This window comes from Anastrepha obliqua, chromosome 2 (genome assembly GCF_027943255.1).
Source record: "Anastrepha obliqua isolate idAnaObli1 chromosome 2, idAnaObli1_1.0, whole genome shotgun sequence".
NCBI lineage: Eukaryota > Metazoa > Arthropoda > Insecta > Diptera > Tephritidae > Anastrepha > Anastrepha obliqua.
The window spans coordinates 43,202,088-43,230,084 of NC_072893.1; the positions used below are offsets into that span (position 1 = coordinate 43,202,088).

General features: G+C 36.1%; 1 protein-coding gene across 1 annotated transcript; it reads right to left on the minus strand.

Annotated features, from left to right (window-relative positions):
- Positions 1–13: 13 nt before the first annotated feature.
- LOC129238879 (SET domain-containing protein SmydA-8) lies at positions 14–27,997 on the minus strand. Its single transcript, XM_054874102.1, has 2 exons — positions 26,824–27,997; positions 14–944 (listed from the first exon to the last, which is right to left on the minus strand). The coding sequence occupies exons 1-2, from the start codon at positions 27,673–27,675 to the stop codon at positions 498–500; spliced, it is 1,299 nt and encodes a 432-aa protein (XP_054730077.1). The 5' UTR covers positions 27,676–27,997; the 3' UTR covers positions 14–497.

Sequence of the window (27,997 nt, forward strand, 5' to 3'; positions counted from 1 at the left end):
GGAATTTGTCATATTCATTGTTATTATTTTATTTTGTTTAAAGGACATTTATTTTTATGCACATAAATAACACAAAGTACAAGTACAAGTACAACTATTTACATTGAATATTCGAGGCATAGTACATTATTCACTTCATATGCACGTAAGTTTCTTGGTAAAAGATTTTTTTTTTTGCACAAAAATTAGTTTTTTTTTTATAAAAACTGTGTCAGCATTGATTTGCAGCGAAATTTTCGTATTCAAATTATATGACATGAATGAGAAATATTAAAGGGCATGTAATGAAATTATAAAATGAAAAATGTTTAATTATGCTAACTCTTTTTTATTGTTTTTTCTTAACTTGTTTCTTCCAGAAAGAAACCATAAATATTTTTATTGATTTTCCCAACATCTGCATCGCTAAAAATCTTTTATTTTATTCTTTCTTAATTTTTCAATTTCTTTATACAAAAATTCATTCCTTCCTGTTTGCCGCCTCCTGCTTCCTGCTTCTACTTCACTTCCTTCGCCTTCTGAGTCTCCAAATAGCTGCGCATCACACAATCACCCAGGCCCAGCTTGTCCATGATCTCCAATATATCATCACAAAATTTCGCTTTTGCTGTCACTTCGTCATCAGTGCAATCCTCTCGTTTCTTCGCCAGACGCGCTATCACTTGCAGCTTCGCATCGATTACCGCATGATTACTATCGGGTATAAAGCCAGAGCTTTTGTCTCTCAAGTAGAGCACCACCGATTTGAGTGACTTCGAATTGAATTTGGAACTAATAGCACCAGCTGCAAAATCTTGCGCCTTAGCCATTTGCGAATGCGTCGATTTTTGTTTGCAAACCAAGCAATTCCAATTCGGATGCGGCATACCGGTGGTCTCGGGCACGGCCAGTCCGCTGCAGTTGGTGTCGCGACAATAGAGCGCAGATATGAAGGCACCTTTTTCCTTTTGTTGGTAAAGAGAGGAGATTTGCAAATAGAAAATTTGTATTAGTAAAATAAAGAAAAAGTAAATAACAATAATTTTCGTGTTTGATCAAAGAAAAATATTTGGAAACTTTAATGAATGAATTACTGACCACTCATACAGCGCTATGATTTGCCTTTCTCAATGAAAAGAGACTCTGTAAATAATCTCCAAATGATTCTGTTTCATTTCATACTAAAAATATTTGTTTATTTGAAATAATGTTGTGTAGAGATGCTAATATGTTTTTGTAAACTCAAACAAAAATTTAAAGGTAAAGATCTTATGTAGGAACATAGAAGTGCAGTGTTGGAGAAAATAATGCAAACAGAACTTTCTGACGACAGTCGATTCTACGTTACCGGAATAACCTGGCCAAGGACCAGTACAGTCCCCGTTCATATTGGGGAATTATAAGGCTGCTACAATAACAACAACAAGACTTTTAATACACTTTTTTTTATCAAATTCCAGCTATTTTTTTTAATTTTAAGCAGCTTGCGAAATATTCATAAATTTTAATATAAAAATAACAGAATCTTTTTAATTTGCTTAAAAACAACAACAACAAAAACCAGACTTTTAATATAATTTTTCTTATTATTATTATGTTTTTTTAAAAAACTTCCAGCTAATTTTTTGAGGTAATCAGTAAAAAACAAAAAACATATTCCAGTTTCCCGGAAAACTGAAAACCTCGATGGAAGCACTAGGATCTTAAGAACGGAGCTGAGCCCTCCGAAAGGGACTGGTCTTTAGGTTGACTGCCTAATATCAGGTTAAAAAATAATTGTCACGAACCCTACACAGCCTCTTATTGGAAACAACAATCAACGATATCGACCCTCGCAACGTTTAAAGGATAATGATATGAATATAGGTACATGGAATGTTCGCACAATGCTAAAACCAGGAAAAATTGCAGAAATAGTTGACGAATTAATAGAATACAAAATAAATATATGTGCCCTACGGGAAATAAGATGGAAAGATAGTGGTGAGATAAAGGATGTCTGTTGTCGCCATTTTTGTTCACTTTATACCTAAACGATTTGCACGACTATTTAGAAGGTGGACTATTGGTTGAGGGCATGAATATACATACGTCTTCTCCTTTATGCCGATGATATTGTTCTCCTGGCGATTAACCCTAAAGTCATGCAATCCACGATTACTAACCTGGAGAAATACTGCGCTGAATGCAATATGGAAGTAAGCCCAAATAAATCCGAGATAATGGAGGCTAAAAAATGGTGGTACTAAGCTGAAGAAATTAAATTGGTGGCGGCCGAATATAAATATCTTGGTGTCATTCTCACACCCAAAATGGCATTCGACAAGCACTTAGAAGCCAGGAATACATCAGCAAAAGCTAGTATTAATTGCACATAGAACGATTTTTTAGCGAAGCTATTCATTTCATTAAAATAAAAATGGAAGTGGTTCCAAGCGGTATGCAGAGCGATACAACCTACGCAGCGCAAGTTTGGGGAAATGCCTTATTCGGTGAAGTAAATAGACTTCAATGTTACTTTATAAAATAATCCTCAAACTACCCGACTTCACTCCAAATTATGCAATAACATTAGAAACTAATTTAGAAGATAGCCGCATGTATTCTTTAGAACTACACATGAAGTATATCTGGAAAACTATTTATAAATATAATTGCAACAGACTCCCACACAAACTTACAGAAGGCATCTTAAGTAAAAACGTGTTTTGGCTTAAGCATCTGAACGACATGGGAATGGACTTCGGTCTAAAGTTTGCAGAAAACATCACCGCTACAGACTGGCAAGATCGCTGTGTGCAACTTCTTACCGAAATGAAAATAAAAGATATCAACATGGCAAGGCAAAAAGCGCAGTCAAGCACGACGCGAATTTATAAACATTTAGACTACTCAAAAGGGGAATCATATATTAAAGAAGATATGCGGCTAAAAAATAATTGTCACGAACCCTACACAGCGAAGCCATTCATTTCGTTAAAATAAAAATGGAAGTTGTTCCAAGCGATACAAACCTACGCAGAGCAAGTTTGGGGGCATGCCTTATTATTCCATAATAAGTATATATGACCCCACCGAAGATAGTGAAGACAACATTAAGGAGGAATTTTTTGGCAAACTAGAAGAACGGTTGGTTTAAACAGCTGACGCGCGTTTCGTGTTTTGTTTCACTGTCAAACATCTTCAGTTTGGTCTATAGTTTAACCATGAATCGTCTTACAAACGAACAACGCTTGCAAATCATTGCATTTTATTATAAAAATGCGTATTCTGTTAAGAAAGTTTAAAGTCGAAAAATTGTGTTCAGCGATGAAGTTCATTTTTGGATCAATGGGTACGTAAATAAGCAGAATTGTCGATTTTGGAGTGAAGATCAGCCAGAAGAATTGCAAGAGCTACCAATTTATCCAGAAAAGGTCACAGTTTGGTGCGGTTTATGGGCTGGAGGTATCCTTGGACCGTACTTCTTCAAAGACGCTGCGAATCGTAACGTAACTGTGAATGGTGAGCGCTATCGTGAAATGATATCCAACTTTTTTTTGCCCAAAATGCAAGAGCTTGTCATGCATGACATGTAGTTTCAGCAAGACGGTCCCACATGCCACACAGCACGCGTAATAATGGACTTGTTGAGAGGCGTGTTCGGTGAACATTTTATTTCACGTTCGGGACCTGTCAATTGTCCACCTAGATTGTGCGACATAACGCTTTTAGATTATTTTTTGTGGGGCTATGTTAAAGCTCATGTCTATTCAGACAAGCCTGCTTGAATTAACGCATTGGAAGACAACACTAAAGCATTTATATGTGAGATACCGGCCGAAACATTAGAAAGAGTATGCCAAAATTGGACTAAGCGGATGGACCATTTGAAGCGCAGTCGCGGTTAACAATTGCATGAAATAATCTTCAAACATTAAATTATATGGGCCGTACCATCGATTTAAATAAAAATTGCATGCATTTTTCTGAATTTTACGTGTGTTTTTTTGAAAAACTTTCCTATAGCTCTTAAAAAATCACCCGTCGGCATTGATATTTATTGCCTATTTATGGATTTTCACAAAGCTTATTGAATTTGTTATTATGACCCTTGCACTATACGCTAGCAAACGTTATAGTGCAAGGTGAGTGTACGGAACCGTTCTCTATTGCCTCAGGAGTTAAACAAGCAGATGAACTCTTAACGCTGATATTTAGCCTGGTGTTACATGCAATACTAAACAAAATAAACCCGAATGGAAGCATCTACAACAAGCCATTGCCAAAGTGTGCCTATGCAAATGATATATAATATTAATAATGGCAAAAACTAAAAACGAACTGCAGGTTGCGTTCAAAAAGCTGGAGGAAAGAATACATCTAGGTGGACTGATTGCTGATCTAAAATATTATCGCGTGAGCAAAAATTAAGAATGTATAAAGTCCTGCTACGGCCTGTGTTTACATATGGATGTGAAATATGGACGCTGAAAGCTAACGAGACCAAACAGCTGATGTGATTTGAAAGAAGAGTGCTCCGAAAGATCTATGGTCCGCTTAGACTGGCAGATGGCTCTTATCGCATTAGGCTCAATGCTTAACTTGAAGACATAGTTAAGCAAGAAACTACAATAAGATTTATTATAGTCTCAACGACTTAGATGGCTGGGGCAAGTGACTAGAATGCCAAGGGAGCGATCAACGAGAAAGGCACTAGATCTTCGCCCAATTGGAGAAAGAAAAAGGAGACGCCCGAGGAAAAGGTGGCTATAAGGTGTGGAGGCTGATCTTAAGAAAATGCGCGTGCAATGTTGACGGCAAGTGGCTGTAAATCGAGATCGATGGCAAGAAGCTGTGAATGGTTCACCGAGGACTGTGGCGCTAAGAAGAAAAAGAAGTAAAAAAATTTTTATATTGCAATTTTTTTCAATAATCAGTAAAAAATATTTTTACTGGATTTTTTTTTCACTAATCAATAAAAAATATTTGTATGAAATTTTTTCAGTAATAAGTACAAAAATAGTTTTACTAGATTTCTCTCAGTAATCAATAAAAAAATATTTTTGTGCAATTTTTTTTAGTAATCAGAAAAAAATATTTTACTGGATTTTTTTCAGTAAACAATAAAAAAATATTTGGATGCAATTATTTTCAGTAATCAGTAAAAAAATATTTTTATAGCAATTTTTTTCAGTAGTCAGTAAAAAAATATTTTTACTATTGTAGATTTTTTTCAGGAATCTGAAATTTTGTTTTGGTAATGCAAACTAAATTGCAATATTAGTAAAAAATTATATTTACTGCATTTTTACTGTTAGTGCAATGTGTTCATCTCATGTATTTCTTAAAAAAGTTTTTAATTTTTGATTTAATTTTATTTTTTTTAATTTCGACATGCATACTTTTTTTTAATAATAAAAAAAAAAAATTTTGTATTGATTTTTTTTTACTAATCATTAAAAAAATATTTTTATTGCAATTTTTTTCAGTTATCAGTAAAAAAATATTTTTACTAAATTTTTTTCAGTAATCAGTAATTCTTAATTGCAATTATTGCATTAGTAAAAAATTATATTTACTGCATTTTTACTGTTACTGCAAAGTTATCATCCAATGTATTTCTTAAAGAAGTTTTTAACTAAAATTTTTTTTTTATTAATTTCGATAATTTTTTTTTAATCATGCTCAAGTGAAAACTTGACCGTTTTCCTTTAAAATAATACTTATGGAAAGCTAAAATTTCCTGTTTGAATTTTAGGCTTGAATTCACTTTCCGATACGGGAGCAACTAAAATTTGGTTTATACTCTGGCAACCCTCTGTTGTCAATAAAACCTCAAATGTAGACAAAACCAGCTATTTAAGTTACTCTATTGCGGTTTAAATGCTGAATATTTCTCAAACTTAACAGAACTCGCCATGAACAGAACTCTTTACACCAGGAATAGCAAACAAGTATGTATCAATTGGCATGCAAAAATATCACCAATCACGTGTTCTTTCTATTTTTCCCAGGTGCATCTATTCGAATGTTCACTTTTGGCACTTAAACTACAAGTGAGCGGAATGAATTGCAAATAAACAACCGTTAGCCGCTATTATTGTTGCGTGCGCAGTTCCAGCCAAAGTGCATAACTGGCATTAATATAATTGAATTAAGAATCTCTGCAAGTCATTTCTATTATATTATATTTTTCCACACTGCATACCAAGGCTAGCATTTATTTTTCTATCATCTGCGTTTTCTCAACCCCCTCAAAAAAAATCTTTATAAGTTTATTGCGTATAAAATTTTATGCTAATGTCTTATTTCCCATAAGATCCGTGCGCCAAGAAAATATAAAAAAGTATAAGTTTACGCACTTCAATTAATTGCATTTTGTTTCATAACCCATTTAAAACGGATATCTCAATGTTTTGTTATTTGAATATTTTCAGTATTTGGCTTCTTGTGTATCACATTTTGGCATTTTTAATCAAAGCACAAAATTTGGTCTTCAAGTATTTATATTTCCGATGATATTTAATGGAATTTTATGCTGTTTTTTTTTCGTAGTGAGAATCGAAGCTTGTACAACTTTTGTATTTTCAGGAGAAGTTCTTGCATATTAGTTTTTTTAGATCAAATGAACATTGGCCAAAAAGCTTATTTTCGGTTTCTAAAGGTAGACTTCCCTGTAACTCCCTTTGCAGCACTAATTTTTAGCGAAGCCCTTCTATAGGAAAATGTCGTAATCTGTTTGTTGCTAAAACAACCATTAAGAAAAAAAAGCATTAAAGTGATTTTATTTGTTGCTAGTTGATGTCCGCGACTGCGCTTGCGTATAAAATTAAGAAAAATTATATAAATATCTATACAGATGGGTAAAAACTAGACAACAAAGTAGGTGGAGGGGCTCACTCCGATAAACTCGGAGTATGCCAATCATTTCGCCTACCTGATCATGACAGTGTATTTCAGGTATTTCAGTATTTCAACGCTCGACCTCCAACCGGATAAGACGCTGATACCCATGCATATAGCCACTTGTAAATTACTTATAGTTAGATAGGGAAACCATCAAAAAGGTAAATACAAGCTGGCAAAACCTCACAACATGCGAACTAAACAGACGGACATGGCCGAATTGGGACAGCGGTCGATCGAAAATTTTGTTAAGATTTAACAGAGAAGCTATAAGAAAAATGATAGGTGTATTAACTGGTCATTGTTTAATAGGCAGCCACGCTAGAAGCTTAGGACTCCCGTTCTTCGATTTCTGTAGAAGCTGTCTTAAAACAGAAGAAGAGGAAACAGTCAGACACCTTTTATGTGAGTGTGAAAGCTTAGCTATGAGGAGGCCGGGTCGATTTGTGGGGAGGCAAAAGAATCGCCCATTTCTCTGTGAAAATCATTTTCTAGGGATCAAAATAAGAAACTTTGCCGAAGGAACCATACCTCTAAAACGTATTCTGATGTCCCCCAATTTGGGTCGAACATTTTAGTTTCTTTTCTATAACTCACATTAATTTTTTCATTTACATAGGTATGTTCTGACTAAATAAATTTCTTAAGAGAAAAAATAGATATTATTATAAATAAATAAAAATAAAGGAAAAACATAGCCATTTAGCTGATTTTTTCAAGTAAAGGCCAAAAATGGTGATGTTTTGAAATGATTGTATGGGGAACCCCCCAGGGGAGTTCCAGGGGATATGCCACTGGCATGGGTGGATCGGCCGTCCAAAGTTAGTGGGGGTCGGTCATACATTTGGACTCGATTGGAGCACTCTAAATGGGTCTAAGTGAGATTTTTCGTTCGACCCAAATTGGGGGACATCACAATTCGTTTTAGAGGTATGGTTCCTTCGGCAAAGTTTCTTATTTTGATCCCTAGAAAACGATTTTCACAGAGTAATGAGCGATTTTTAAATCGACCCGCCCTACTTTGTACTCTTGATACAGCATTTTTAACCGATGTTGCAGACATAGCGCATCTAAACTAACGAAGCTCTACTCGTTTATTAAAGCTACCGGATGGTTTGAAAAGGAACCCATAGGGTAAGGATAAGCTCCAGTGGTATCACAATGGACCTGCGAAATGTGTAAGTGAGTCGCTACGACAACCACCCAACCTACATATGTGTACCTACCTAGTGTTGATCTAATTCGTGCACATCATTGTATTTTTCCTGTAATTTATATTGCCAAGCAGCTGTTTTTAAACTATCAAAACGCCAACATTGTTATTATCTAGTAATGACGCTATTCATTAATTTTTGTTTATGCCCACTTAATCCGTTACAATTTATTGCCACAGATATCTATGAAATTTCCTTTCGAATTCATGCAATTTTCATCAGGCAAAAACTGTTTCCCATTTTAGACACAAGTAAACATTTAGTATAGCTTTCTTTTTTTATCGTTCATAATTTTCATAGGGATTATGTCGTTTAGTGAAATTCCAAAGAAACGGCCAGCCAATTAAACCTACACAACTGACAGCCGCCATTTAGCCAACGGCGATTGCCTGCGTGTGGCCCAAGTTCAAGAGCAACAACATCAGGTCGGCAATGAGCACTCACTCCGTCAGTCAATCAATTAGTCAGACAAGTGTACATATGTCGTTCAAGGCGACATCACTTGCTCGCACTTTTTTGCTTGTGCTTTTATTTTTGTTTTGATTTCAGTTTTCCGCACAATTCCATATTTTGCTTTCGAAATTTTATTATTATACGTATTTTCGTCTTTATTTTGGTACAACCAAATCTTAACGTAAAAATTTTCTCAACAGTCATCAATGTTTATTTTTAAACCAAAATATTACTACTAATTAAATTTACACCTCAAAAAGTTAGCCAAGCGAAAAACAAAGAAAAAGTCTATGATGTTCTTTTTTTACATTTTGCGCGAATTCAAAAATATTTTTGTCTGCGTACGAGTGCATATATACCTTTGAATGTATATACATACATATGTACTTATCTTGTATTTTTTTATTTTATATCATTTTTTGAGAATCTAATTTTCGATCAAAATCAATTTGTTTTACTATTTTATGTTTAGTGAAATTTTTCGCCCGGCAAATGTCATATTTGATATGTGTGTACATTTTTGATATACATACATATAAACAGAGTATTTTTATTTTTTTTTAGTTTTTTTTTCTTTTCTTAATTTTTCTAATGCTTCAAGCACGTACAGTATTGTGCACGACCTAAGCAAATTGTTTTCTTTAGACAAAGATTTTCGTCTATGTTTCCGTTTTAAACCATGTTTTTTGTGGTTAATTTTTTCGGTAATTATTTAGAAGAGCGGCCCTTCAGAAAATCAATATTTTTGTAAAATTTTTTCAATGATATCAATAAAATGTATTGTAAAAGAGTGTTTAAGATCGGGGGAACTATACTTTTATGTAGGATTTACTGTTAATATGAATATCAAATCCGGCGGCCCTTCAGAAAATCAATATTTTTGTAAAATTTTTTCAATGATATCAATAAAATGTATTGTAAAAGAGTGTTTAAGGAGTTCTACACAAAAATATTGTGGATTGCGTAGCCGGAGTTGGACTGATGAGGGTTATTTTTTTGAAGCGCGGCCGAAGGCCGCCCACGCGAAAAGGAGTTCTACGCAAAAATACTGTGGATTGCGTAGCCGGAGTTGGACTGATGAGGGTTATTTTTTTGAAGCGCGGCCGAAGGCCGCCCACGCGAAAAGGAGTTCTACGCAAAAATACTGTGGATTGCGTAGCCGGAGTTGGACTGATGAGGGTTATTTTTTTGAAGCGCGGCCGAAGGCCGCCCACGCGAAAATCAGTTCTACGCAAAAATACTGTGGATTGCGTAGCCGGAGTTGGACTGATGAGGGTTATTTTTTTGAAGCGCGGCCGAAGGCCGCCCACGCAAAAAGGAGTTCTACGCAAAAATACTGTGGATTGCGTAGCCGGAGTTGGACAACATTTCAAAACACTTATATAATGTTCAAGCGGTAATTCTTGTTGTGTCGCCCGCCGGATTTCATATTCATATTAACAGTAAATCCTACATAAAAGTATAGTTCCCCCGATCTTAAACACTCTTTTACAATACATTTTATTGATATCATTGAAAAAATTTTACAAAAATATTGATTTTCTGAAGGGCCGCTCTTCTAAATAATTACCATTTTTTCATTTACAGTTCTCTTTGGTTTATTTTTCCATCTCGTTAAAAGAAAAGCTAGCAATTAATTAATTTAATTTTTTAACAATTTATTTTAATTATAATCTAGAAAAATCAACTAGCTTATTGTGCAAAAAATCATATTAAAGAGTTAAATGTAATGTAAGACTTTCGTTCGTTTGTGATAAGCACCGTTTGACTCACTGAGCGCACTTTCTCTCAAATATAAAGGGTTTTTCAGTAAGACCGCTTCAACTTTTGAACTTTTTTGAATAAAACACAAACGGTTTGACTTTTTTAACTATTTTTTTTTTATTATCGAGTTTGAACATTTAAGTATGAAATTCGATTTCTTTTACATGACCACCGCGTGTACGTTTTACGAAGTCCAATCGTTGAACCCAATTTTCGACCACTCTTTCGCATAAATCGGCCGAAATTCCAGCAATTTCGCGTTCAATATTGACTCTGAGCTCACAAATCGTCGCCGACTTGTTACTGTAGACCAATGACTTCACATAACCCCAAAACGGGACGGCTTGTTAAATGGACCGTAAAATGGCCGTAATGCTCTTAAAGTAGCAGCAACAGAACGATTATTTTCATAAAAAATTTGCACGATTTGCAATCGTTGCACAAGTGTGTAGCGTTCCATGATGAAATGTATACTAATAAAGTTTACAAATGACAAGCGAAAAATAAAAAATATTGCGTCGTTCGCCCTCCCTATCGGAAAAAAGTTGAAGCGCACCTATTGAATAACCCTATATTTGCTTTCAAAGAGACAAAGAGCAAAAGCGCAATGTCCATGGATGACAGTGCAAAATATTTGAAAGGATGAATATTCGATCACCGATAGAAAGTTATATTTATACCACATAAAATCAGTGTCTGCGAGGTCTGTGGGCAAGTAAACTTATTTTGACGCTCTTAGGCATATTTACATGTATTTTGATTTTGTAAAAGTGATTCTCAATGTAAAAATTTCCATGAAAATGTGAATAAGCAAAGCAGCAACAAAGAAGCAGGCCACTTTACCAATCAAGACAAACAACCGCAAAAACAATGGCTTGTCTGACTCGTTCTAAGAAAAAAAGTGTTGTAATTCTGAGAACTTCTTTGGAAGTGAATGCGTTCAAGAGGGAATTGAGAGTCAACCACAACAATTGTAATAACGAAGATAAAGGAGAGGAGGAAAATCTTTATACTCTGAACTGTGTGGTGCTTTAGGTGATGTCATACGAACAAACGAGATCAACGGGAATCAATGATCGGCGAGCAAAGCGTACGAAAGTACATATTTTGAATGGATTTAAGACTACTTATAAAGAAATCGTAATATGATCTGTAAACAACGGTGACATACTCTGAAATAAAAAGGTAAAAAGCAAGAATGATGGAAAGAAGATTGCGCCCATCAAGAATGCGTGACGTCACGTTTTTCCGAGTTGTGCAATCTTGCCAACCATTTGCTCTTCACAATAAATTTAGTGATTTTTTATACCCAAAATGCGAAAATTTTTAAATTTCGTGTTTGTTTCTTTTTTTTTATTCAAAGCTACCGAAACTGTAAGTTAAAAAAAAAACTATATTATTAAACAAAAGAAGGTTGACAACGGTCACTCTGAAAGTGCAAATTTAATTGTTTGCTCCTTTTAAGTTAATGCAAGAATATTAAATCTTCTTCTCTCAAATCTTCTTAAGAGTGAAAACCTTCTTACACATTTTAAAAAGCGTTTGAACTTACTGAATGCGAATTAAAACCTTACAGGTGTAATCGTTTCTTCTGGCCATCAATACTTAGTGGGACATAGGGCATCAGGAGGTGTATTCATTGTAAAAATAAACCACAAAATACCAGAAAATATTAAAGAAACCATACTGACATTTTTACAAAAAGAGTACCTTATCTAGTTACATAATCTCAAATATAGCAAAAAAGTCGTTCCCTTAACAAAAGAGTCTCGCTTAACAAAAAAAACTCATAAAATAAATTGTACAAAGGCATAACACATTTATTTAAAAAAAAAGAGGTTGTCTGTAAAGTCGGTTTACTGACGATAGTTTAACGTGACGACGTCATAAGAAAATACTGATGTAAGGGTTGCAATTTTCAAAACAAAATTTTAATTTTATTTGTTTGATAGATATTTTGTATGGATATAGAGGAGGAGGTAAATGGAATTGCAATGGAATAGGTCAAGTTACATTTACACAAACGTGCAAAATGACGAAACATTTATCAAATTCATGAAAGATATCTTCAATTTCGATTGTGCATCAGATGTTAATAAGTCAACAACACTAAGAGGCGCCATCATCGATTTGCCTTTTTCAAGACACTTTACACTCGAAACACTCCCTTTCATTTCCTACTTTTTCTATCATCGTCCTATTCTCAACAGAGAAATGGTTCATTACCATGCACACAGGAAGAAGGCATATGCACATACAAGTATGTGAATTTGTATACATATGCGCATATACATACATATATATGCTCATTCAAGTAGGAGAGAGCCAGATGTCGAACGTTGCCAAATGGGCTCCCGATTGTGCTATTTGTCGTTCGTTCCGAGCTCTCGCTTGCAGTTCAAGCAAAATAACGACGAATAAGCAAGATAACGACGATTGAGCAAGATAACGACGCATTTTTTCGTGCGTGCACCCGGCTACATCGAATTATAAGACGTTATCACGTCAAAAATTTTTGCAAAATAAACTAAACTCAATAAACTCAATTTATATAAAGAAAATTTAATGGCGGTAGAAATATTTCGGTTCAGTTGTACTATTTAATAGAGAGAAGGATTTTCTACCATTAGGGCTCTATATGCTCAAACTTTTCGGTACTAAAACAATTTTTTGAGTATACCTATTTTAAAGTATGTATGATAACTCATCATAAATTGCTAGAGTTCCAGTATGGAGCATAAAGCCACGCCGAATTTCTTGCATTCTGGTATATTTAAGGCGCATTTGTGGATTTCTGAATCCAGCAGTCGTCTCCAGTTGCGCGTTGGTCTTCGTCGTCTGCGGTTGCCATGGGGGTTCAAATCATTTGCCGCCATGGATATGTCACCATTTTCCCTGAGCATCTTCTCTTTCGAATCTCTAATAGCGTTGGCTCTGCTTCAATATAGTATTTGGCCAGAACATGATTGTTCTAATGATTTTCGAACCTAAAATAAAACAGTCAAAGCGCGAGAAGTCTATTACCTTTTCATTGCAAAAACCCATACCTAGGGCCTTAAGGGGGGAAACTGGTTTAGGGGCCGAAATTTTGGTGTTATTCGTGAATTTTTTGAACAAGGAAGGAATAATCAGAAATTGTTTAAACTTGGAGGGTATTTTACTCATATTTTTAAGTACACATTAAAATTCTTTCAAACCACTTCCGCCGAAAATAGTGGCGTTAGAGCGTGTTGTCCATGGACAATCGCCATCCGAGTGCCTTGCTGGTGGGCATTCCTGAAGTTTCAATTTTTCTCCGTTATGAACAACAATTTTTTTCTTTAACAGCATGTTTCCTAAGAATATGAACCTAATTGTGATAAAATAATATTGAAAATTGCATATCTTTGAGGCGCTTGAACACAATGCAATTTTTTCATACCATATTTTTTCATCTACTATATTTTGCTGAAAAAAAATATTTTTAATGATAATATAATATAATCCCAAATTAAGTTCATATGAATAAGAATTAAATAAAAAATACTCCGAAAAAAATATATAACGATTGGTCGATAACTTTTTGAGCTAGAGTGCCCACCAGTAGAAAAAAAGTAGTTTCTTCGAGAAAAACGTATGCGCGCTACGGTGCGGAACCGACGGGCAGTCATTTAAGTGCTCATAGAATTGGGAATAATGCGAATTTCGCTTTAAAATTTTTACCGGATATTCTTGAGTAGTTACACTAACAATTTATGCAATAAAAAAATGCGATTGTTTGAAAACTCTACACTGTTTGTCCCCCTTAAATGTGCTATAAAGTTCTATTAAATCCTTTCGAAAGCATTAAGATATTTGACTCAGCAGAGACCCCAATGGACCCCAACATTTTGCACAATACTGTAGATGCATATAATTTGCGGAGCGAACATAAATTTTAAAATATTGCTACGCTACATACTTTCTCACGCATCGTAAGCAAAATGGACGCGCGCTAATATACTTAACATAATAAATATTTTGATGCTGAAAAATCACTTTGGAATTTTTGAATAAAACAATTGGCTCACAAATCAAACTCCTTAACCCCTTCTGAAGCGCTAAAAACCTAGTTGACTGTCTAAATCCTATACAAATTTATTTTATATGCTCCTGCTTAAATGTAAAGTGCTTATTAAGAGTGGCAGTGAAATTCCATGTACATATGTATGTACACATATTTATGTATCAATATCTATTGTATATATTTTTTTTTAAATCTGTGCTGTCCAAATCTTTAAATACGCTTTATTCATTTTTGAGCTTCTTGCTGGCCTATTTTTGTCGCACCTTTTTTATATTTGCCTGCTTATTTATGAATTTATTTGCGCCGATCTTGATGCTAATGAGCTATAAATTATCGATGTTATGTTAAAATAACTACATCCATACATACATACATACATATGTATGTATACGCTCTGTTGGCTTTCAAGGATGAAGTTGTTTATATTGATAGTTTCTCAAGCCTTAATCTAATACCAATTCATAAGTAGACTAATAAATTGGATAGAACTCTTGATCTTATTTTTGTCAGTCATAAACTATAGTATCGTAGAATGTTTTTCACCACTATCGCCTTCTGATATGCACCACGTTTCTATAGGTTTTAATTTCGAATTTATAACTTTCCGTCTTCTGCTTTTAATGACAAAATTGTATATAATTACAAATTTTGTAATTTTTGTGATTGTTAAATAGCCTACTCCTTAAGCTTCATTTGGCAGAGTTACTCTCCTCCTCAGTTGTTTCATAGTGTTAACGTATCTTACAGTTATGTTAGAATTCTGTAAGAATAACATTCCAATTTTGCATAGAAGGCCTTATAAATTGCAATGGTACGACTGAAAACTAAAAAGCTTAAAGAACCTTATTTAAAAACCTGGAAACCAATTTTTGTTTTGCTGAATTTCAAAAATATTCCAAGGACTTTAACTGTTTGGCTAAATTTCTTTACAGGAATTACATAATTTGGGTGGAGTCGAATATTAAAGCTAACCCAAAGGCATTTTGGAATTTTGTCAAATCTAAAAAATCTAACCATCAATAGTCTTTCTCGAGGAAAAGTTTGCTAATCTTTTTGGTGAGTTTTTCAGTTCAAATTTTCCTACTGAAAGTGCTCAATGCACATTCGATTTTTCAATAAACTCCTCTGTCAATTTTAGAGACTTTGTCTTCCGATGATGTCTCATATGGGATTGCTAAGCTTAAACCGTTTTAAAAACGGATGTATTGAGTTGGGGAATAAGTTCGTAGCGTTTTTACCGAAGACTTTTATTTAAGCAAAAAAAAAATTATATCATTAATTCTTCCCACCTGTCGACCAATTTGTTTATGCCGTTCCGATAAAAATCGCCTGGTCTGGTGTCAAAGAAGTCATTGAGCCAGTTTTTAAGGACCTCTTTGTAATCGAAGGTAACGCCCTTCATATGATTTGACAAGTAGGGGAAAAGATGGTAATCGATCGGTGCAAGGTTCGGAAAATACGGCGAATGCTGAAGCATCTCCCATTCGAATTCAGTTCTTGGAGTGCGGCTTTCACGACTTGCGCAACATGGGGCATGGCGTTGTCGTGATGAAGTATGGTTTGACCATATCAATCAGGTCTTTTCAGTCGAATAGCCTCATTCATATGATGAAGCTGAGCAATGCAGATCTCTTTTTTGAGCGTGGCATTCTTTTCGAGCATTTCCCAGTGCACCATGCACTCCCAGTCCCACAAAACATCTATATGCAACTCATTCAGTGACAATTTAAAAGTTTGCTTAGAAAACGAAAAATCAAAAGCCACAGACTTTTAAGTCTTCTTAAATTCTTTCACTGTCCTACGAAAGGAAGCATCAAATTTATAATACCGCATCTTGCAACATACGAAGGAACCTAATCAACAAAATTAAGCAAACTGAGAGCGAAACGAAAAACTCATTCAAGTCTATTAACCTTTTGGAGATGGCACCGATCGACGTTGAACGTTATAAAAACTAAGTGTTTATTTAACCCAAGAAAATTTGTTCATTAAATCAAAAACGGACTTCACTTCTACTTGACGAAGTAATGCCATCATCTTCCATCTTATCAGATTCAAAGTAATATTCGTCAGAACTGTCACTATCTAACGTATCATCGCTAGATCGTTTAGCCATCATGCGTAGGATAAAACATAAAATATATGAAAAGCCTGCTGGTTCGTCTGGCAGTGAAATTCGTTCTCACTCTATCGTCGTAAGTTCACATTATAAGGAAGTTAAGACTTCATCGCTGCTGGGCCCTAATGTCTGAAAACGTGACTCTTTTACTATACCTAAGAGTATCTTAAGGCAAGAGTTGAATGTGACTTAGAAATTATATAGTTTAAATGACTCAGAAATAGGAATTTTTAGTCAAAAATAAAAATATAAAAAATATAAAAATAAAGTTTCGGAAACTTTATTCATAACTGTGACACGTGTTCCTTCATTATACATACCTATGTGAGGTATTAATTGGATAAAAATTGAAATCGAAATTATATTCTTCAAAAATTTAATCCTACTTCCTTCTGGCGATATTTTAAATCCAGAAAATCATACTCAAGTACTCCTTCCGTTGTCTATTACTTATAATTAGATGCATCTAATCTTTATGCAAATTTCTTCCGCTCAAATATTCAAGTAGAGTCGGATTTGATTCATGAGTGTCTCTTGCACATGAATTCCTCAGTTTATATTGGTACGTTTAATTTATGCTTTCCAATGTTGAAGATGGAATTCGACAACTCAAGGCGTCCATAAAATCTTCCCTGAACGGGGAGTTCTCAGATGCCTGGAAAATAACAGCCATTAATCCAGTATTCAAAAGTGGCAATAAAAATAATATTGCAAATTATAGACCCATCTGCAAATTATCCACAGTTTCGAAACTATAATATTTGAACTTATTGTGAAAGATAAAATTTATTTTGCAGTTAATCGTTTAATCTCAGTAGACCAACCTGGTTTCATGAAAGGTAGATCGACTGTTTCAAATCTTGCAATGTTTTCTGAATATGGCCAATCAGATTTTCTCAAAAAAAGTTCAAGCTGACGCTGTGTACACATATTTTTCAAAAACATTTGATCAATCACACAGTTTTAATGCCCAAATTGATTTTCTTTAGGATTTCGCTACACTTTTTCAAAATGGGTTAAATCCTGTCGCTTGTCCCGCAAATATGTTGCTAATGCTGATGGTGCGTCATCTATTTCTTCTTTTATTGCGTCCTCTGTTGTAACCCGTGGGAAGTATACTCGGTTCCCTACTTTTTATAATTTTTGTTAATGACATTTCAGGTTATTTTCATAACGCAAATTTTCTTTTATGTGCTCATGATTCAAAGATATACTCGGTGATTGCAAGTACCGCGGACTCTATAAATCGCAGATTGAAAATTAGAAAACAAACTTGATTGCTTGGTGTAAAAGAAGTAAGTTAAATTAAAATATTGGATTGGCAACTAAATAATTTGCTGATTTCACTCATAGATGGCTTCAGTTGAATTTTTAGGTTTGCAGACGTAGTACAAATGTAAAACACATTTTGTTATTTGATAGTTGGCAACTCATCTGTCAATCAATAAAAGTAAAAGTTTTTTGATCGGTAGCGTAGTTTTCGTTTGGCGTTCGTTGAAAAATGGAAAATCAAAAGGAACATTTTCGTAACATTTTGCTTTTTTATTTCCGGAAAGAGAAAACCGCATCACAAGCTCATAAAAAGTGATGTGCTGTTTATGGTGACGAAGCCTTAAAAGAATAGCAGTGCCAAAATTGGTTTACCAAATTTCGTTCTGGTGATTTTTTACTCAAAGATGAAAATCGCTCTGGTCGAAGTTGATGACGCACTAAACAAAGGAATAATCGATTCGGATCATCACAGTACAAGACGTGAGATTGCAGAGAAGCTTCATGTATCCGATATCTGATTACTTTTTGTTTCGATCTTTACAAAACTCTTTGAATGATAAAAATTTCAATAATGGTTATGATGTCAAATCGTTCCTGATTCAGTTGTAATAGTAATAAAAACCAGAAGTTTTATGATCGAGGGATTATGATGCTGCCTGAAAGATAGCAAAAGGTCATTGACCAAAATGGGCAATAAAATAGAATAAAGTTATTTAGTTTCATGAAAAAATTGTCTTTGATTTTCTAAAACAATCCGCAATTACTTAGTTGCCATTCCAATATAAGCAAGTGCTTTTATGTTATTATTTATTATTATTTATCCTTATTCTCAATCTTGTTCTCTTATACCCACATCCTACCACATTGGTGGTTCTGGTTTATCCAATAGAAGTGAAATTATTGATTTTGGTGTGGTATTTGACTCCAGATTCTCTTTTCAGAGACATTTAAATTACACCATTGTAAAATCATATTTTGTACTAGCTTTTATTCGACGTTTTAGTCTGTTTGATTTTGTTGATCCAAATACTCTAAAGCTTTTAAGCTCTTAAGACTCTCTAGTGCGTTCGAAACTGGAATATCCCGGCATTTGTGCGTTATGCTTTGCTTTCTTTGAATTTTAATGATCCAATTATATCCTATAAAAGGCGGTGCTTGTTCATTAATCTAAGAACACAACAAGGTAATAAAAGGACTATTCTCTTCCTCACTTTTGTTTTGGATTTCATAATTGGGGCCATTGACTCGCCATCGCTACTCGAGAAAATTAATTTCAATATTCCGCAGCGCAGCTTACGAAAACATTATTTTCTCTGATTAGGGGTGGTTAGAAGTAATTATGCTTCCAATGCTCCTAATTCTAGATTTTTCTTCAACAAGGAACCACTTTAAAATGTTACTAAATGAATTGTTGAATTAAATTCTAATTATTATCTAATATTCTTTCCCTGTAAATTATAAGAAATGTTACCTTTTCTTTTATTCATTGCAATGAAGCTAGTAAGTTATAAATTTAGTTTTTTTTTTGCCTGAATTATTTAGCATTAATCTGTTTTCCCATAGTCTGTAGGACATATTGCATTTTTAGATTATTAAATGAATAAATGAATAGCTGTAAATGACTGCCTAGACTTAGAAAACCATATCTGAAAGCATTTTAAAGCAATTTTTTAAGGGGTTAGGAGTAGTAAGAATTTTCAAAAAATTGGATTTTTCTGCATTTTCTTTAAGTATAATATCTTAAAAATATTATGTAAATCCGACAAATACTTTTCGAGTTATTCAACAATTAACAAAGGGCACTCGGGCGTTCGGACACCTGATCGAATAATTTTTTTTTTCAAAAATTTCGATTTTTTTTAATTAATTGTCGGTTCTTTTCTCGAAAATCTGAAATATATTTCCTGAGGCCGCCATATTGTTAATTTTGAAAAAAAAGCTTCGATCAGGCACAAGATTATCTATTAATAAAACTAATTTCTCTTGTCCGATTGATTTTAGATGGAGAAACGGGCTCCACTCAAGTAGGGATATCTTTTACAATTATTAATTTTTGTTTTTTGAAATTGTACATGATGTATTAATGCTATGTTTTTATTTTTGTAAAAATTATCGAAAATCATCATTTTTTCGGGTCTCTGACTACCCCTAAACCCCTTAACAAAAATGTTGCAATTTCTTTTCAGCAGGCGTTCATTTTTTAATGAAAAATTTATTCCTTCCATGTTATTACTGCAAATCATATACAGAGCTACTTTGTATATCCCGAAGGCTGTTTTGAATTTGTTCTGAAGGAATAAAAATTGAAAATGTTCGGCCAAGTTTGGCCTTTTCTTTGCCGAAGCTGAAGCCGAGGCTCGGTCGTTCTATAGTTATAACTGTAGAATTAAAACACATTTTTTTTAGATTGGTTTAAACATTGTAGGGCATGAGACACTACTGCACACTGCACATAATGCACACCCTTGCTTAGTCAAAGCGGAATATTCCCCACTCACATCCCTTCAAGTGAAGAGTGGGCGGAGTGCAGCAATTTGGAGTCAGGGCGCGTTGAACCTGTTGGTTGAATGGTTCGAAGTTATATGAAAGGTTGGCGGAGGAGCTACCCATCAGACTCAAATTCAGGTCACCGAACCACTGCAGTGTATTCCAAGCAGAGGTACTGTCAATTAAAGAAACAGCTAACTGGCTGCTCACTTGTGTAATAATTGTCACACGCGTTAGTATCGACAGCAAAGCGGCAATCGGTAGGCTGAGATCGATAATAGTGCACTCGAAATTGGTTGGGGAATGCCAGGCTTCACTTTCGATCGCATCCGAATTCGATATAAAGCTCATCTAGGTACCTGGGTACCTGGTCATAGCGGCGATATTCCAGGAAACTGTGAGGTGGATGAGCTGGCCAGACAGGGGACCTGTGAATTAGTTTCTCCGCGAAATGAGAGAATTGGAATACCATTGACTACCTGCGGTCTGCTTGTGGAGAGGTGGGATTAGCGTCAACTGAGTGAACGCTGGGCAAGTACACAAACTTGTAAGGACGTCAAATCTTTCTGGCTGCATGTGGATCGAAGACGCTCGAGTGATCTTTTGAGGTTAACCAATTCTCAGGTCTTAAATTTCGTGGGTATCTTTACAATATATTGGCCGCGAGGTATGCATGCTGTGAGACTCGGCATTGCTTCAAGTTCTTTTTTAAACCAGTTGTATGGAAGGCCTTGATATTAAAAACCTAATAAATTTCTTCAGTAATATGAAGCGGCTAGCACCACCGCAACTCAGTCAGCCGTATAACTGTAGGTCCCTCCATTTGTGGAACAACATCAAAACGCACACCACAAATAGGAGGAGGAGGAGCTCGGCCAAACACCCAAAAAGCGCGTACGCGCCAATTATATATATATATATATATTATATGCTATTATATACTAAGCAGAGTAAAAGTTTACTTATTCTACTTTGTAACGGTTTTAAATTTAGTAATGCACACCTTGCAAAATATATGAAGGAGTCGGATCCGTGAAGTTCAAAGATCTGAGTGCAAAACGAAGACAATTTTTTCAATGCGTTCAGGTCCCTTGATGGGAGCACTGATGATATGACCTCCAAATAAAGTCGGTATACTCCAGCTTGGATCGTACAAGTGAAGTAAATAGAGACTTCAACTTGTAAGGATCCGTAAAATCAGAAGCAAAACACCAAATGAAGGCAAGTGTAGAATACGATTTGGCGATGACAAAATTCATATGAGGAAGAAGCTGAAAAGCGGAGTCTAATATTACTCCCAAATCAGTAAATTCATTAAGAATATTTAGACGCGATTTCTTTATAAAATATGAAGTAGAGATTAAATGCTTTGACTTAGAAAATGATACATTAGACCATTTCCTAATATTTAGATGAAATAGATTCCTATCACACCACGCCACAAGTCTTTTGAGGTCTAATTGAAGATTAGTAGGTAGGTGAAATGGGTGACTGGCACTTAAGTCTGGCACTCCTCAAGTAACATTAAAGCGCCGTTTTGATACCTCCAAAAGGCAGATATCTACAGCCAGCCAGAGCTGTTGATATAATGGAGAAGATTGATGGGATTTAGGTTGGCGCACTGCCCCAGGGTGTCGAAGAAAAGAGCACCCAGTGATATTAATCGTCTAGCTGCCAAATCTGGACATTTACAGAGAAAGTACTCAACAGTCTCCGTCTCTGAAAAGTCCCCACAGCTTCTGCAATGCTGTTCGCGTGTGTGCCGATCGTCCAGTGACCGGTAAACATATCAACGAGTTAGGAAATTGAATGGCGAGGAGTCCAAAGGACTTTCTGAGTCTTCCGTATATTTTACTGGGGTCAAAGGGTGCTCGAAATAGCACATGAAGAAATGGAGCTCCATCTTTTCTGCGCTTTCCTGAGAAATGTTTGTGCAGTTCCCCTTTAACAACTGCCAGGGGGATGCCGATGCCCAGGCAGGAGGTCTCTGTGGCCAATTCAGTCCCCTTCCCGGTAAGCTCGTGAGCAATTTTATTTCCCTCTATGCTCCTATGTCCTGGAACCCAGATTAGAAAAATTTTACCAGGCTTAGTACAGTTTTAAACATTTTTAGGTCATCTGCATATAAAAGAAACTCGGAGAAATGGAAACAGTCGGATGTGTCATTAATAAAAATTACAAATAACAAAGCGCCTGAAATAATGCCCTGAGGGAAACCGGAAAAGACAATAAAAGGATAGACGAAACATTAGCGACAACAGCTACACATTTACGACTGAAAAGTTAAGATTTTATCCATTTAAGGAAAACAGAGTGAAATCTAAAAGCTGTTAGTTTAGAAAATAAGGTTGAGTGCCTGACTTTATCGAAAGCGTTAGAAAAATCCATATAAACAGCATCAACTTGAAGGCTATTATTGAAAGTCGGCGTAAAAAAATCTGAAAAAAAGGAAGATTAGTGACCGTTGACCTACTAGCCATAAAACAATGCTGATTAATTGATATATTACGTTTTACAGCGAAGTAAAAATTTTGTTTTACGATATACTCAGAGAGCTTTAGGTTCGGTTAAATGACCCCTAACTTGAGGCCCACTTGGACAAATATTCAAGATTCGTCCATTGTGATGTCATACAGAAAAAAGGAGAAAGGAGAAGGGAAGGAAGAAGGAGCCTTGGGATTAGAAGATGATGACCATGACCTTCCAACGTCGCCGACGGTGGCTGATTTACGTTCGTAATTAGCCGCAACATGATACTGATGAACTTCACCAAATGTATGATATTTAAACCCGCTATATCTGCAGACGTAGCGAAAAAATCAGAACCTAGATGCTGAAATCTTTACCAGACGAGAGCAGGGCAGCTGAGAAGAAGGTGCTGAGATGATTCTACCTCGTTCTCAAGACAGCTTCTGCAAAACGGGCTTGTGGCGTTCCAAGTCTCACCGCATGCACACCTACCTGCAGTTAAGGCTTTGTTAGCTTTAGGAGTTCCATCGAATGTCCGCGATTCATCCGTGACCAGAAGGATCTCGCGATCTTGCACGTTTGCGCACTAGCCTAGCGCTCGCTGAGTTGACTCGAGGCCTATCTTTCCAGGAGCAGACCTCTCATTTCGCGATGAAACCGTCTCTAAAGACGGAAACCCTAATGAGCCTGATATCGAAGTATTCGAATGCAATCGAGAGAGAAGCTAGACATTCCTTGACCAATCCCGAACACACAAACATCGCGCCCGAGGCCTTAATTGCCGCTTGGCTATCGGAGTAAATATTTACATCCTTAATGGTAATTACCGAAGTAAGCAACCAATCCACTGCTTCCTTAATTGCGGCTACCTCCGCTTGGAAAACACTACAGTGGTCCGGAAGCCTAAATTTGAACTTGATGGAGAGCTCCCCCACCAACCCTTCCGTACAACATTGAGCCATCCGTGAACATGTTTGCCATACCTTACCGCCAAATGAAACACCCCTCCCTCTCATGCCTTAAGGGAATATGAGTGGAAAAGGTCCAGAGAGCTTTGAAACCGTTGCAAACTTGGAAATAGGTCCGTTCTTCGCGATGTTATTTTTATTCCCAGCTTTGAATAAAGTTGTGTTGGAAGTAACTTTCCAAGCATCCATGAGTTGTCCACAAGCTAAAGAAAAAAATGTATTAAAGGTTAGCAGAAGTGGATAGGCAGAAGTCGAACATTTTTGGGCAAGAAAAGATGATAATCCATCAACATCTACTTGTCATGAACTTTTGATGTGCTGAATACCATTCCATATATCATCAACAGTTAACTACTGGAGAGAACAAAAATTAACAGAAGAAGCAGTATTGACTCTGTCATATCGAATTGATTCTGACGCGGCTTCAAAATTGGAACTGAAAAAGTTCGCCAAAGTTCAACAGCCTTCTTGGTAAAAGCGTAGTTTCTATTGAAGAATACATCCAAGGGAGTGCTAGAGCAGGACTTTCTGCATTTTACATAATGCCAGAGTGCTTTAGGATTTGTTTTAATCGCATCGTCAAACCCTCGCACATAATTATGCTGTGCAACTTTACTTAAGGACTTGAATTTTTTAGCAAAGCGCAAATATTTATCCCTATGAAACTTGGCATTAGATAGTTTAATTAAAAAAAAAAACATGTTCCTCAAATGTAATTTAAATGTGCACCGAGAAATTGTATAGCTCTTAGTACTAGTAGATGGTACATATTTAAAAAAATGATCGCAGATTTTCATTTAAAAATATTACAGCAAGTTGACAGATTAACTCCAGCTTAGACTCACTGTTTGTCCCAATCCAAAATCGAAATTTCAGTATTAACATAGCTAAAATACATCGTTTAAAGCAAACATTTTTAGTAACTTCATCAGCACGAAACGAAACAGGCGAAACTCGACATTAGTACCTGTATCCTTTTTCCATTCTCTTTTATTCCGTTCGAAAAAACCATTCTTAAAAATGCAATTTTTTTTAACTCCTTGCACCGTTGTGACATCTCGCATAGCCGGGCAGAAACACTTGAAAATGGTTTTCCACAACAGTCGGTTCTAGGTTACCGGAACGTCTGGAATTTATATCCACGATTACCAAGGACAGCCACTCGAGCAGCATTCCCTGTGCATGTAAAGGGTGGTTAAATTTTAAGGGCCGATGTAGAATGTAAACTACACCTAAACGTCAATTTCTTTTTTGCATTCTATTTAATATTTTTCAATTTCAGACTATCTCACTTTGAACCATGGAAAGATACACAATCGAGCAACGCGTTAAAGTTATTCAGGCTTAGGTATTATGAAAACGGGTGATCAAATCAAAATGCATATCGCACCTTCGTGATTTTTTCGGATAATTTAATCGTCCAATGTGCGTACAATCGGGAAACTTGTGCAGAAGTTTGAGCAATCCGGGTCTGTAGAAGATGTGAAAACTGCAGAAAATATTGCTGCTGTTCGCGATAGTGTGGTTGAAGAGCCGTCGTCGTTGATGAACATTATGCATATAGACCTGCATTTACACGCTTACAAGGTGCAATTGACTCAAGAACTAAAGCCTCTTGACTATTTCAAGCGTCGTCAATGGTCAGAATGGTGGCAGGAAATAGCAACAGTGAATGACCAATTTTCGAAGAAAATCATACTCAGTGATGAGGCACATTTTCACCTCAGTGGATTCGTCAATAAGCAGAATTGCCGCATTTGGACAAATGGAAGTCCAAGAGTGATTGCCGAAAAACCAACGCACCCACAAAGCACAATGCACTGTTTGGTGCGGTTTATGGGCCGGCGGCATCATTGGGCCGTATTTTTTCCAAAGTGAGGCCGGTCAGGCAGTTGCTGTGAATAGTGTCCGCTATCGTGAGAGGATAACGAACTTTTTATGGCCCGAATTGGAAGATATGGATGTGGGCGATATGTGGTTTCAACAGGACGGTGCCACTTGTCACACAACTAACGAAACAATGGCTCTTTTGCGCGAAAAATTTGATGGCCGAATAGTCTCACGTCGCGGCGATGTCAATTGGCCGCCAAGATCATGTGATTTGACACCATTGGACTTCTTTCTTTGGGGTTATTTGAAAGAAAAGGTATACGTCGATAAGCCAGCAACAGTTCAAGAGCTAAAGGATGAGATAATTCGGCACATTAACGGCATAGAACCTCAATTAGCCTTAGCGTCATCGAAAATTTGGACCGTCGGATGGAGGTGTGCCACCAAGGCCGCGGCGGCCATTTGGCCGATATTTTGTTCCATACGTGTATTATTGAGCCATACCAATATTATCATAACAAAGAGAAATGACAATAATTTCCTAAAAAAATTGTATTTTACTCAAAATCAACACCGGCCCTTGAAACTTAATCACCCTTTATAGGGAATTTTTCTGTTGTTACCACACCAACTTAGTAGTAGGTAATTTGACTGTATATTTTTCCAAAATTTTGCTCATTTCGACCCACACTATTACTAAGCATCATTTTTGCTACTAATCAAGTAATATTTTTTAACTCAATCTCAAGGAAATAATTTGAAGCAATTTTTATTCCCACCTACCGATCATGAACTCAAAATATTTACTTATGCTTCTCATACGCCATATCTGGATTTTTGGAAATTGGTTTTAAAAGTATTTTACACAAGTAAATATTAGCTATTCCCTCTAAATATTACCCATACGCTCCAAAGTTGAATGGGTTGGTGCATGACTATCATTCGGAAGGTAGGTTCGAATATTCGTGCATGAAACCCCGCCAATGATAGAAAAAAAATGATTTTCTAATAGCGGCCGCCTCTCGACAGACAATGGCAATACTCCCAGTGTATTTCTGCCTTGAAAAGCTCTTTATAAAAAATATCTGTCATTCGTAGTTGGCTTGAAACTGCAGATCTCTCCATTTGTGGAACAACATGAAGACGCACACCACAAATAAGAGGAGGAGCTCGGCCAAACACCCCCACAAAGAGTGTAAGCGCGTATTATATACAACATATACCCTCTATCAATTGGCTGCCGCTTTATTTTTAATGCCACATCTACACTCATTAGCGCTTGAGTTACAAATAATTCATTCACTTTCATAGAAACTTCACAGAGATCACACTTACTGTCGGATCGGAGCAGCGCGGACATTTGCATGTAAAGCCCTTCTTCATTTTCAAAAATAGATGTCGTGCAATATTTCCGGTGAACAATTTCGTGTACGTGGTGGTGACCTCCGTGCCAGCTGGTATATCCACTGAGGCTCGCACCACCATATTCCTGGTCTTATCCTCGAAAGTGTAATATGAATTGGGAATGCAATCGTGATTCATGACAGCAAACAATGGATACAATGCACGATGGGGAAACTCCTGATTGTCATTGGTGCGATCGGCGGTCTCATCAAAACCATTCGTACGCAACACGGCCACCGTACGATTCATAATCTCAATTATCTTCTTATCGTTGGGGAACTCATTGAAACCTTTGGCGGCATTGCGCACTTCCGTGCGATGATTATTATCCAAATTCGCTTGCAAACAATAGATAAGATCGCGTTGATCCTTTGTCAAATTGATGGCACGTCCGACGCACAACAAACGAATGAGCAAAGAGTTGGCCACATCCGGTTCGCAGGGTTTCCACGTTTTGAAAAGTGTACAATCGACTTTGTGTTGTTGTTTTTTGCCACAAAGCGAGCAGACGGGCAAACCACAGCCTTGACGGCACATAAATTTCGTATCAGGCAAACTTTTGAAGCACACCGAACACGTATTGAGCGTATCCTCGGCGCGCGCGGAAGGACCGATCAGCAGCGGAATATCGCGAAATATCACATCGCCGCGTTTAAGATCGCGCGTTGTGAAAATGCCACGTCCAGCTATTTTGGAAACTCCCACCTCCCAGGCAGGTTCGGCATCCTTGAGGGGCGCCAAATGGAGCGCGATCAACTCTGCTGTACGCTTCGGACAAATCATAATTGTCGTTTATGTGTATACAAATGTGTGTGCGTGTGTGTGGTTGCTTGCGAAAATAAAATTCGAAATAAAATTATATATAAATTCACTAGCACAAAATTGCAACTCTAATTTATTTATTTATTTTTTATTTTTTGTCTTAATATTCTTTATTTTAAATTTTCAAAATAAGTTTATCACTTTCCAACACACCGATTTCACTTTTTTGCACACGACTTTCTTTAAGTTTATCAAACAGTTATTTATTTGCTCAGCCAATTTTTTTTTGTATTTTCTTAATATTTCGCGCAACGTAGCCGTTGGCAAACTGTCGCCGTTTTCC